At 39.1% G+C, this 12,585-nt stretch overlaps 1 protein-coding gene across 1 annotated transcript; it reads left to right on the forward strand.

The window, feature by feature from the left end:
* Positions 1-1,942: 1,942 nt before the first annotated feature.
* Positions 1,943-12,519, forward strand: LOC111602268 (lipase 3). The gene is made up of 5 exons (XM_023319267.2): positions 1,943-2,185; positions 9,578-9,755; positions 9,817-10,178; positions 10,280-10,438; positions 11,503-12,519. Exons 1-5 carry the CDS (start codon positions 1,943-1,945, stop codon positions 12,205-12,207), a joined length of 1,647 nt encoding a protein of 548 aa, XP_023175035.2. The 3' UTR covers positions 12,208-12,519.
* The last annotated feature ends 66 nt before the right edge of the window (positions 12,520-12,585 follow it).

Raw genomic sequence — 12,585 nt, forward strand, 5'->3', positions numbered from 1 at the left:
CCACAATTTCCCGCCGCCAATCTTGAAATCAACATTTCGCTCGCATTTTGCAAATGAAAACGTAACGCAAGTTGCCTACCCCAAAAATAAACTCCAGCTGAATCCCAATGCAGACAACAAGCGCAGCTAGCTGCTAGTTAATGCCGATTTCGATTTGGGGTGCAGTGGGGCGTGCCGTGGCTGAATAGCTGGAGGTTTCTGCAAATGCAATTACCTTGGGTGGAAACTGAAACTTTGGGCAGAGGCGACGTCGAAAACGGCGGGCAGCAGACGTAACACCGAATGCTGAAACCAAGTCAGTAAGACAGCAACAACAGCTACCAGCAACAAACAACAATCAACGTATCAACTGCCCGCGGCACGAACCAAAAAATCAAGCCCACACGAACCGAGCTGAGTGCGAAAAACGAAAGACTTAGGCGAAAAACTTGCTTGGCACGCGCTGCACTAAAACAAAATAATAACAGCAACAAACGTCACGTCGCTAGCAGACAAAACAAACGTACAAGTTGATAATATAATAGATCTTTTTTTGGCAGGCTCAGAGATAAAAACAACAAGAAATAAGTCACGCTACCTGTTTGAGTGTGTCGCATGGGGGCGTCCAACATGTTGGATCCGACGCACTTCTGATCGAGTGACGCCAATTCCTTGAGCTAGGTCAGCAGCAGGGTTATCGCCTGCTCTAGATCATGAACTCGACAGTTAAGCCGGCTTAAAGCAGGTGAAGACCATGAAGCAGGTCGTACATTAATTAAGTTTAAAAAGATAATATAAATATTTAAAGATATATATATATAAAAAAAAATGAAATAAAATAAAAACTAATTAATTTTTTTTTTTCGATAAATATATTTTGTGATTAATACTACTTTTTTATATAATTGTATATTTAATTTCAGTTTGTTTTTATTTAATTTATTTTTATTTGTATTTTAATTTTTAACTTATTCAATAGATTCAATAGAAAATTACAGGGTATTTTAGTATTAATATGACAAAGAGCGAAGAGTACAGATTTCAATTATTTTCATTAGCCAAAAAGGCAGAGCTCTGAAGAGGACTCACGTCTGTATTCTACCTTCTTCAGTTATAGGCTAAACGCCTTGGCTAATATATCTTTTACTTAGACTTAAGTTAATTGAGCACGCAACATAAATTTCCATTTATATCACCGCTCAAAGTTGACATCAACGACTGTTTCTGCCAAATAAACCCGACTTACTAGATGCTGCTTACTCTCAAGATAATTGCTTTCTAACTTTCTAACTAATAACAATTATTAGCTAAGAACCAAAATGTTATGAGAAAAAAACCAAAATAAATCGAAGGCTTAGACACTTCTTTGACATGCACATAAATAGCTATAATTATTGAAGTACTCCAAGTACTTGAGTGCCCTCATTTAGGTGCGAGCCAACTATAATGCTGATCAGTGGCCGTTGAGCTGCAACATGTTGGCTTCGAGCTTGCTGCATAGCAGGCCCCAGCTCAAGCCCAGCCTGTCTGACAAGTCGGAGCCAACGCTTCGAGTCAGTTGAGCATCGCAGCTACAGCGAATCGGTTGGCCAGAGAAAACAGTTCGCGCGTGCGCGTTTCAGCTAGCTTACAAAGCAGTAGAGTAGACACACACATAACGAACGATAACAATTGCGAATTGATCCTTGACTAAGCAAAGGATGCCACATGCAACAAGTGGCACAAGACGTACAGCTTGATAATCAAAAGTGTTTGGCAAGTGAAGCTTTTTTAGGGGGGGCCATCGGCTGTAAAGCGACGTAATCGTTACGCTTTGGTGCTAGCAATTGTTGCATTGCCAATTTAACGAGTGAGTGTTGTGCGTGTGTGTGCGAGAGCCTCTCTCTCTTTCTCTGTCTCCCTGTCTTTCCCTCCCTCTCTCTCTCACTCTCTCTATCTGCGCGTCTCTCTGTTGATCACCCAAATGTGGCCAAATTATCGCGCGTGCTGCTGGGGCTCATGGCCAACGGCGCTGCTGTTGCACAGCCTGGTGGCACTTCTGGTCTGCGGCAGCGCCGACGCCTTTACAATACTCTCGCCCTTCAGCTACAGCTCGCTGAGCTTCAAGAACTTGTTGAACAGCGTGTTTCTCTCGAGCAACGCCAATTTGGCTGGCGGTGGACGCAACCTCAAGTCTGATGTGCTCGAAGATGCCTCGCTGATAACGGTAAGTATTCACGCCGCCCTAGGCCAAACAATGCCGGGCAACCATAACTGGGCTAACCACAGCTAAAGTTGTTAGCATTGACATTTGTTTTTGTTATTGTTATTGTTATTGTTATTGTTATTGTTATTGTTATTGTTGTTGTTATTGTCATTGTTGTTATTGTTGTTACCTTCGTTACCTTTGTTGTTACCGGTTATTTTTCCCTCAGTGCTCGCATGATATTTTACTTATGCTTCGGCTCAACAAAATTTTCTATGTTAAATAAATTTACACTTACCTTTTTGGTGTTCACACTGTTCGTTTAAAAGAAAGTTTTCTACGTTTTCTGCAGTTCGTTGAACTTCGTGTTGCCATAATAATAATTTTCAGTACTCAGAACTTTTTACTCGACTTGGAGCTGGCTCTAATCATGGCCAAGCACGTGAAACACTCGCCTTTCATGCAAGTTCTTTGCTTTATTTTATGGCTCATTGACGTGTGCGAAACTCATCAGCGTTTGCGAACTCTTTGCTTTGAATAGTCCGATTTATTGTTGGCTTTTATGACGTCGTCGCTAATTTTTACTGACGCTCTAATCAACACTCTTAGCAGACGCAAATAAAAAAGAAGTCGAGTGCATTTCCGTGAATTTCGAAATAAAAAGCTGTTAGTGCTAAGTATAGAATACAGCTCCAGTTGTTAAAAGGAAAAGGGATTTCAAATTACTCTAATCTGGTGTCATATGTGATAATATGCTAAATAAAACGTCATCGAATCAAAGCAAATTTAAAGCAGAATCAACTTTACTCTCAGGTATCTTTGCTGATTGTTTGTATTGAAAATTATATTTTGCTGAGAAGCAACCGGTGTTTTTCTGATAATCTTCAATGAATTTATGAAATAGATAATTAAAATAATTTGTATATTAAATTATGAAGCATGTGCCTGATTAACTCTGATTATCTCTGATATTAGATTATCTCTGATATTAGCAAAAAATTAAGCAAAACTTTTTAAGCCCTAAACTCCTTCTGTCTGCAGCTTAAATGAAAGTCAAATATAGAACAATTTAATTTACTTATTTTTAGTAACAGCTCTCTGATAGAGATATATTAAATTTAATAAAAATGTTAATTTAAATCCATTTAAATGTAGCATTAAATTTGTTAAGAATTCACAACATTTTTAACCGGCATAAAATGTTGATCAATTTAATCGTTAAATATCAAAAATTAACCTCGTCATGATGTAGTAAACTCAAATTACAAATATTTATATAGCCAAGTTCAAATAAAAGTTATGTATTTGAATCATGTATGTCTCATGGTTATAGAGACATTTTACAATTGTGACCTTGGCGCCCTAACTGGGCCGTTAGGTGGCCCAGTTCACGTGGCTGCAATTAGATCAATTAAATTCGGTTTCCGTTCACATCATTATTCAAAATGCAGGCGACGTTAGTTTGCGTTGGCTTTTCTAAGGTCAAACTGAAATTTGCATTTCGAGAAAATTGAAAAATAGTCAAAAAAAAGTCAAAAGAAACCAGCTAACATCGATTATTTGGCAGCCAACAATCAAGGGTATGGGCTAAAATGTGAAGAGCAAATATTACAGAGGATTACCACACACTGGCTATAAAGGCGGGGTCAATAATGCTCGATAATGACAGCCAGGCGAAAATTGACAAAGCCAATAAACTCGACAGCCCAAAAAAAAGCGTTTATTGACAACATGCCAAACAAACAAAAATAACAAATTACCAAATAGAAGACTCTTTGGGGCAGGGCCAGGGGCTGGTTACGTGATAACGTAATGTGCATTATGCGATTTACGTGCGTCTTAAACCTGACAGAGTGATAGATATGCGAGCATTGTCAACCGGGTGAGTCTGACAGGTAGACAGGCTGGAATTGAAACTGAAACTGAAACTGAAACCGAAACTGAATCTTATGCAAAGTCATGGCTGGGCTTTCAAATGTGGCCAACAAACTAAGCGAACCAAAAAGGCAAAGCCCAGCAAACTCTTCAACAATTTCTGCACGTTGCCAATTGCATAATCGTCGGGGACTAAAGAGAGAGCTGAGGGAGAGACACCTTTAATGCCAGCAATAACAAATTGTAAATTGTCAACTACACACACAAAGACACAGACACACGCACGTACATTATAATCAACATGCAATTAGGCTAACCTGTCGGCTGGCTGACTGACTTTGAAATATGGGTTAGCAGCCCTCGTCTCACGTGCCCCACACATTGGCTTACCCAACCAAAGATTTCAGATCTCTAGACCTCTATCTCTCTCTCACTTTCTCTCTGTCTCTATCTACCTCTCTCTCTTTCTCTTTCTTTGTCAACAAAAATAAGGAAATGCGATTGCAATAGTTTTTTCTTTCCTCTCCTTCTATCGTTTCTATTATATATACATATTTTTTTATCTTGTAAGGTTTGGTTTACTTTTTTCTGCCTTTGTTTAGCCTGAGTTTTTTTTGCTTGTTTTTAGGTGCCTTAATTTGAATTTAAAGAGTTTCCGCATAGTTTTTTGCATGCCAAATGCGAACAGATTTGTAAATTGTTGTCATCAACTTGATTACGTAGCTTGACAAATGGACAGCTGTAATTCGATTGGAATACCGACCGGAATATAGAGGAGCATACGGGCAGCTGCACATAAGCCTTTGACCCAAGGTAGAGTAGGACGCAACTTTTGGCTGAGACTGAGGAAATTGTTATTGAAATATATTAAAATCTAATTATAACTTGAAAATAATTAAATTAAGTATATAGAAAACAAGAAGCGAGAGTCTTAAGTATAAAACATAATATAAGTCTATTAAAAATTATAAAAAAATAACTGCAGGCATTCAATATGTTTATAAATAGTAAACAAAAGAAATAAAGTCCAATTAGGCATTCAATACATTGTTCAATAGTAAATTAATACATATATATATTTATAATATTTATCAGTCTTTTTACGTTTGAATATCGATTAATATAACTGTCGTTTGGTCTAGATAATATATAATATTAGTTGGTCAAGCTGTATCGGTTTGCCGCAAAAGTTCAAATGTGATTAACCTTTGTGTTTTGATGTCATCAAATTGATGTCAGGCCAACGAGCGCATAGCAAATGCTAAAGCATGGCAAAGTCAAGATGCATGAAGACAAACATCGCATCGTGTATATAGGAAAAACTGGTTAAGATATCGTTCGTCGAGACGTTTCGAACAGCTGTCGGGCACTTTTAATGGCGAACAGAAGTGCGCGTTGAGATGTCAATATCAAGGTCGGTTACAAAACGAGCGATGTTCAGATCGGTATTGATCGAAACCAAAAGTGCTTCGGTTTCCTTGTGGCCCAATGCGAGAAATCAAAAGTGTTTTATGCAAATGAGCTAAGCCCATAAACCGAAAAAAAAACATCAACAAATACAAAATGCACACACGAGAAATTTGCATTGACATTAACAACACTAATAACAGCGGTAGCCACTGCGCGTGTAAACAAAGCGCTGAAAGCCACGCCCAAATGCCGCCCAGCTCAACACACAATTAGCATGGACACAAACCACAAAGCCAAACACAGACAAGCCGCAGCCACAATTTAGTGGGTCATGTTGCCTTCAACATATGATAAACGAAAATTATGTTTGAGGTGCTAAAATACAAAAATGAATAGTATACATATTTTTCAGTTAGCGGAACAGTAAAAAATAATCATAAAACGAACGAAATTTTGTATTTTTATATTGACATAGGTCTCGATTTATTTAACTGGCGCTGAACAGCGAACTCTCATTTATTTAATAACAGTTTTTATCGTTTATTTACTCAGTTTTTTGTTTGTTTTATATTTCATTTTAGTTTTTCGTTTCTTATGTTTAACTGGCAGCACATTAAATAAATATTAAAACATTTGTGTAATATTTTCACTGCAACTCGCTATTCAAAGTTAGTTTTAAAATTATTTGCTGGCTATTTGTTGGAGCATGATAAAAAAGTTTTAATTTGCCAGCGGTGTGGAGCTCACAAATTTCAGAGAATTTCAGTTAAATGCCAATAAAATAATTCAACAAACATTTGATGTGATTGCGCAAACAGTTTGTAGTAAACATTAAAACTAAACTCATTTGTTATGACTTTTGAATGATTATTAACCATAATACCAAATGATATGCAATCGAATGTGTGCAGAAATAATACACAAAGCTCTAGCCAGAATTGACATTACTTGTGATATGTTGTCACTTGGAGTTATTAAGGTAATATAAGACTCTCCGAGTTTGAACTAAATGTTTAATATGCAGGTGAGAACTGATTTAAGCCGACAAATAACTGCTAAAGTCAAAGTAGCACTAAGCTAAAACACGCTGAGTTTATGTCTCGTGCATAAGGCACGTGGTGTCGTTTATCCAGCTGACATTATCTGTTGATCTTGCTAATTCACTTTATGATCTGAACATAACATATTTTTTTATTCAAGTTTCTTCACTTGTTTTTTATTTATAATTTATTTTATTTGTTATTTAAAATAAGAATCTAAAAACTGTTTTAAATTCTTAAAATCTAATCTATATTATGTGATTAAATATTTTATTTTTATTTTTATTTTATACATATAAAATATAAAATTAAATATTTTATTTTTATTTTATACATATAAGATAATATGTAAAAAATCGAAATTCGCTAAATGCCGTTCTGCTGATTAAAAAAAAAAAAGATTAAAAGTATTTGCTGCAAGAAAACAGTTTAATTTTATTTGAGCAATAATAAAACAAAGTCTAATAAAAATTATTGTAGAGCTTTTGTAGTTGGAAACAGATAGAAAATATTCAATATTAACGGAGAACGTGAAGTGTTAAGCAATTTGAGTGCCTTATGAATTTATAAGCATGTTAGTGCGCTCTGCACTTATGCACTCTCACTATGCTCGCCACTTATATGAGCTTTAGTAACTAAACAGAATAATAACTCAGATCCCTTTGAAGCTGTTTGCATATTTAATTATACTCGACCATTTACAGATGAAGAGCAATGAATATAGACAATTCCAGTTTACAAACTATATTTAAAGAGATTTATTCTCCACAATAAAATGCAAAGCTTAAATACTTTAAAACAATCTAAACCTTAGGTCATGTCTAACTTGACCAATAAATTATAATTTAAACTAATAAGACTTAGAGTTTAATGATAAATTTAGATACACTTTATTTATTATATTTATGCATTTAGTAATTTGAAATTTCTCAAGCATTCGAGTGCTCAAATGAGACTGTTTATATAATAAGACTTATGTGCAGTAATTTGCTGATTTTATCTGTAGACAGAAAATGAAATGTTAATGCATAAATGCCACTTGTTGCTTGTCTGATTGCCACATATTTTGCGTAGACTCCAGCGGCATTTCACAACACTGGTCTTGTGCCGCAGCGACAACTGCCTGGGCTGGGGCTGTGGCTGGTGCTGGGAAAGACCCGCCGCCGCACAGCTCGCGAGATGCGACTGCAACTTTGCAACTTTTTTTTTAACATCTTTGCCAATGTGCGAATGTGGCTTAAGCAAATATTGGCCGGGTCGGCGCAAAAAGTGTGTCAAGCCGTGTGTCGTCGGTTGTTTGCCAAGAAAAACAAAAGCGGCCAGTGTGGCCAGCTGTTGAAATAACACAGCTCCGGTCTTTTATTCTTTGCGACTACAAAAGAAATTGCATAACAAAGGCGCTAGGAAATAGCCGAGATAGAGTGAGACTAAAAAAACACCTTAAATTTATGCCTAAACATTGGCAAAAGCGCGAAAAAGGAAAGAAATATTTCAGTGGCTCAGTTTGCGGTACCACTTCCTCGTGTTGGCCAACCAGCCGGCAAGTCAGTTGGCCAATGCAATTGGCAATACCTATTTAATGAGCACTTTGCTGTGGCTACTGCTGGCCAGAGTCTCAGCTGTGGCTACTCCGATTCGCTGCCAAGGTTAATTAAAATGCCAAACAGCTTCAACTGTGCTTTTTATGCATGCTTACGCTCTCCCTCTCTCTTTAGCTCGCTCTCTTTGTGTTTCTCTCTGGTTTTTGTAATCGCGTGTTTTTAATTTTTCAGCTATTGTTTTATAAGCCAACAATTATTTCGGCACCAACATCAACGATTGTATAACTCCCCAAAGACTTATCAAAATTATCACGAAACATTTTAAATCTATAAACATTATGCACAGGCGGAAAAAGAAGACAGCGAGCGTACTCGCGACGCTTGTATGCCGTCATACGTTGCGTATGCGTAATACGTGACTCTGCCAACTGCTGCGTCACATTCAGCTGGCATTCTAAATCAACCAATGAACACTCAATGATGTTTATCATATTTTATCGTCGCGTTCTCGAAACAATTTAAAAATTTACATTTTAGCTCCTCTGCAATTTGCCTTTGCGTGTTAATAAAGAAATTGTAATTGGCAAGCGAAACTGCGTGGGCGGCGCCTTTTTGATGGGGCCCGGCGCATGGCAATCAAATTAGTTACGAAAAGTAATTATTGCCAAAAAGGAAACATTTCAATTCATCACCTTGAAATTGGCTGTTCATCAACATTTTTAATAGTTTTATAGTTTAGGTTTTAGATCTAAAACTTGAAGAGCGATGATTTTTAGTTAAAATACTTTTATAATAACTTATCTCCAGTACCATGTTGTTCCACAGCGTGTTAGGACACAAGTGATTTTTTGTATCTCTTAACTTAAACTTAATAAACTTTTTTAGCCGTTGTTAGATCACTTCTACGTATACTTTTTGTTTACTCATATTTTCTACAGATTTATCTGTCCTCCTGTGAAAGTTCTGCACTCTCATATTCACATTATCAACCTCAATTGCTGTTTATTCAATTTGTCTATTTGTTGCCAATTCTCAAATATTTCTTTGTCATCTAAAGGCAATCAAAGATTTCTTTAAAATGTGAACTTTGCACTTCATTCATAGAGTCAACCGCTGGCTTATTAAGTCTATTGCCATCGTAGTCTTCCTTGGCAGCTCATAAAATGCCTGAGCACAACAATTTAGTGAGCTAGAGCTAGGAGTCAACCGCAACAGGCGGGTGCTGGTCGCTGGGTGTTGCAAGCAGCGCAGACTATGCAGCTTGTTTAACTTGTTGATGCTATAAATTAAAATTCATTAGCCCAAATTGCTGTGGTTAGGGCCGGCAGACGATGTCGCAGCTGGCAAACGAGGTGGCTCCCACCTGAAGCCGCAGAGTTATGCAAATTGGAAAAGCAGGCGTCGTCGTATTAAAAAGGGGCAAGAGTATGGGTCGACTGCGGGCTGGCAGCTGGGGTGCAGCAACTCAATTTCACACTGCCATGATTTGCACTTGCGATTCTAATGGAATTTCTTTTGGTTTCTCTCTTTGCTGTCGTCGTGGATAGCCAAAATTAATACGCAAATACGGATATCCGTCGGAGACGCATACAGTGGTTACCAAGGATGGCTACATACTGGAAATGCATCGCATACCAAAGAAGGGTGCACAGCCGGTGCTACTTATGCACGGCATACTGGATACCTCAGCGACCTGGGTGCTAATGGGTCCCAAGTCAGGATTAGGTGATCATCTATATAGCTCTCTTTATATTCATATATTCATGCTGATCATCTTCACTTGCAGGCTACATGCTCTCCGACTTGGGCTACGATGTTTGGATGGGCAATTCGCGCGGTAATCGCTACTCGAAGAACCACACCAGCCTTAACAGCGACTATCAGGAGTTCTGGGACTTCACGTTCCATGAGATGGGCAAATACGATCTGCCAGCCAATATTGACTATATACTCAGCAAGACGGGCTACGAGCAGCTCCATTATATTGGGCACTCGCAGGGCACGGCCATATTCTGGGTGCTCTGCTCCGAGCAGCCAGCCTATTCACAGAAAATCACCTCAATGCATGCACTGGCGCCCATTGCCTACATTCACGACATGAAGAGTCCGCTGTTTCGCACTCTCGTATTATTTCTCGACTTCCTAACGGTAAATTGTAAATATCGTGCATTCGCAGCGATTCGATTTAAACCAATTTCTTTTTTTTCCCTCTCTCTTTTCATTTGGCTTTGGGTGCTCTTATTTCGCAGGCAGCGACGCGAATGCTGCGCATCACAGAATTCATGCCCAATACGAAATTTCTGGTGGACCACAGCCAGGTTGTGTGCCACGACAATGCCATGACGCAGGATGTCTGCTCGAATATCCTGTTTTTAGTCGCTGGCTACAATTCCGAACAGCTCAACAAGGTAATGTGCCCACCGGCCATCGGCCGATGACTCCCAGCATCCCATCTTCATGCAATTTCTGCGTGTTTTTTTCCAAAAATGTTTGCGGGCATCGATTTGAATTCTCCATTTGCCCAGATTCTATAAGCGCTCTTCTTGCTGTTGTTGTGCAGCTCTATTTGGGATTGTGTTCATTAAGTTGGCACTTCATTTGGCTACCCATTGCGGTACTTTGAGTGTGTTTACTGTCGATGCGATTAAGTGGCAGGCTCTGGACCAGCTGTAGCCAGCCTAACAATCGGTTTGAAAAGCGAATAAAAAAGAGAGGATATACTTTAGCATATTGAAAGGGAGACTATAGTTAGACCAAATAATGCATAATTAATTTAGTGAATGCAGCCCTTTCCTTCCATTCTTTATCTCTATCAGATAGAGTGGAAGACATCTCCTCTTTACTCTTTTTTATATCTGTCTAATTCACTCTCTTGCTCTCTCATAGTCTCTCTCTCTCTCTCTCTCTCTCTCACTCTCTCTCACTCTCTCTGTCTTCCATTTATACGCCTCAGGTAGACATCATTAAGATAATCTCATTGTATACAACTGACAGTTTTAATGCCCTCACAGATTTGAAGTTATGTCCCACATAATGGAATGGTCCAAGCTTAAGTAACATTCAAAGCTTAACAGCAGCTGCATGTTGTGTATGTATAGGTTGCATAGAATGGTGTTATTATCCATAATACCATTGACTGCCGCCACTTGTCCCTGTCATTGACGTCGTTGTTGCTATTGTTGTCCGCTTGGGGCCAAATGAACTTAATTAACTGATAGAGGCAAGCGGTAAGCGCTGAAACGCCAACTAAGCGACAATGCACGCAAATTAGGCGGAATTTCTAACCCATGAGCCCATGACCTTGTCTCTAGTCCCATTTTGTATAGGCACACGTTTAGGCAGGAGGATTTCAGATGGCATCAAGTGCAACAGTTCGTATACGCAATATTTGTGTAGAGCAGTAGAAAAAACTAAACAAGAGTGATACCATTTCCAAATATAAGCCATAATATTCATTAATATTTACTCTTAGACTATGCTGCCCGTGATGCTAAGCCACACACCGTCTGGAGCCTCGATCAAGCAGCTGGAGCACTTTGGGCAGCTGATGAAGTCGGGACACTTTCGTAAGTTCGATCGGGGCTATTTGCGAAATCAGCTGGAGTACAATCGCATGACGCCACCAGACTACGATCTGTCACGTGTTAAGGTGCCAGTGGCGTTGTACTACTCCGTGAATGATCTGCTTGTGTCGACGACGGGCGTGGATCGACTGGCCAGGGAGCTGCCAAACGTGATAGACAAGTATCTGGTGCCGATGGAACGCTTCAATCACTTGGACTTCTTGTGGGCCATCGACGTGAAGCCACTGGTCTACAATCGTCTGGTGCGGAACATACGACGCGTGGAGAATCACAGAGCCAAGCTGACAGCCAATTTGGCCAGCTTCCTGGCCATGCAGCTGCAGCGTCAGCAGCAGCTTCAGAATCAAATACAAATGCAGACACAACTACATTCAGCTTTGCCGCCCAATGTTCACTTGCCTCACCATATCGACCAGGACTTCATGATGCCAACTCCTACTGCAACACCAATAGCAACAACAACAACAGCAACAGCTGCAACTGCAACAACAGCAACACCGACAACGACGACGACAACAACACAGGAAACGGCAACCACAGCGGAGGATGTGCTGGAGTCGACAACAACAATTCCATTCGAATTCAGCGCGTGATTTGCCCTCTGATCCAGGTTCAAGGGCAAGGTTCTATAACTTGTGTAATTTCATTTGACTGTGATGACATTTTAACAATTTACGCTCTGATCCCAGCGTCTGCCTCCGACGGCCTCCCTTCGGATCCACAGATGCAACTACATCAACTCAGGCACGCCCAGCATCCAATCACATTTAACTCGTATTCTTGTCTAGGCGCACGCACACAATTCTCTTCCACTCATCCGACAAGACAACAAAATACTGGAGCCCATTCGAAAACTCTATTTACCAGATTTTACCTAGTAACTACTTTCGATGTTGCCCCCTCTGCAAGCGTTTTATTTATGTATGTGTACAAATTTATGTATTTTTAATAATAAATATATTTTTTAAGAT

Source organism: Drosophila hydei, unplaced genomic scaffold (assembly GCF_003285905.1).
Source record: "Drosophila hydei strain 15085-1641.00,03,60 unplaced genomic scaffold, DhydRS2 tig00008114-arrow-pilon, whole genome shotgun sequence".
NCBI lineage: Eukaryota > Metazoa > Arthropoda > Insecta > Diptera > Drosophilidae > Drosophila > Drosophila hydei.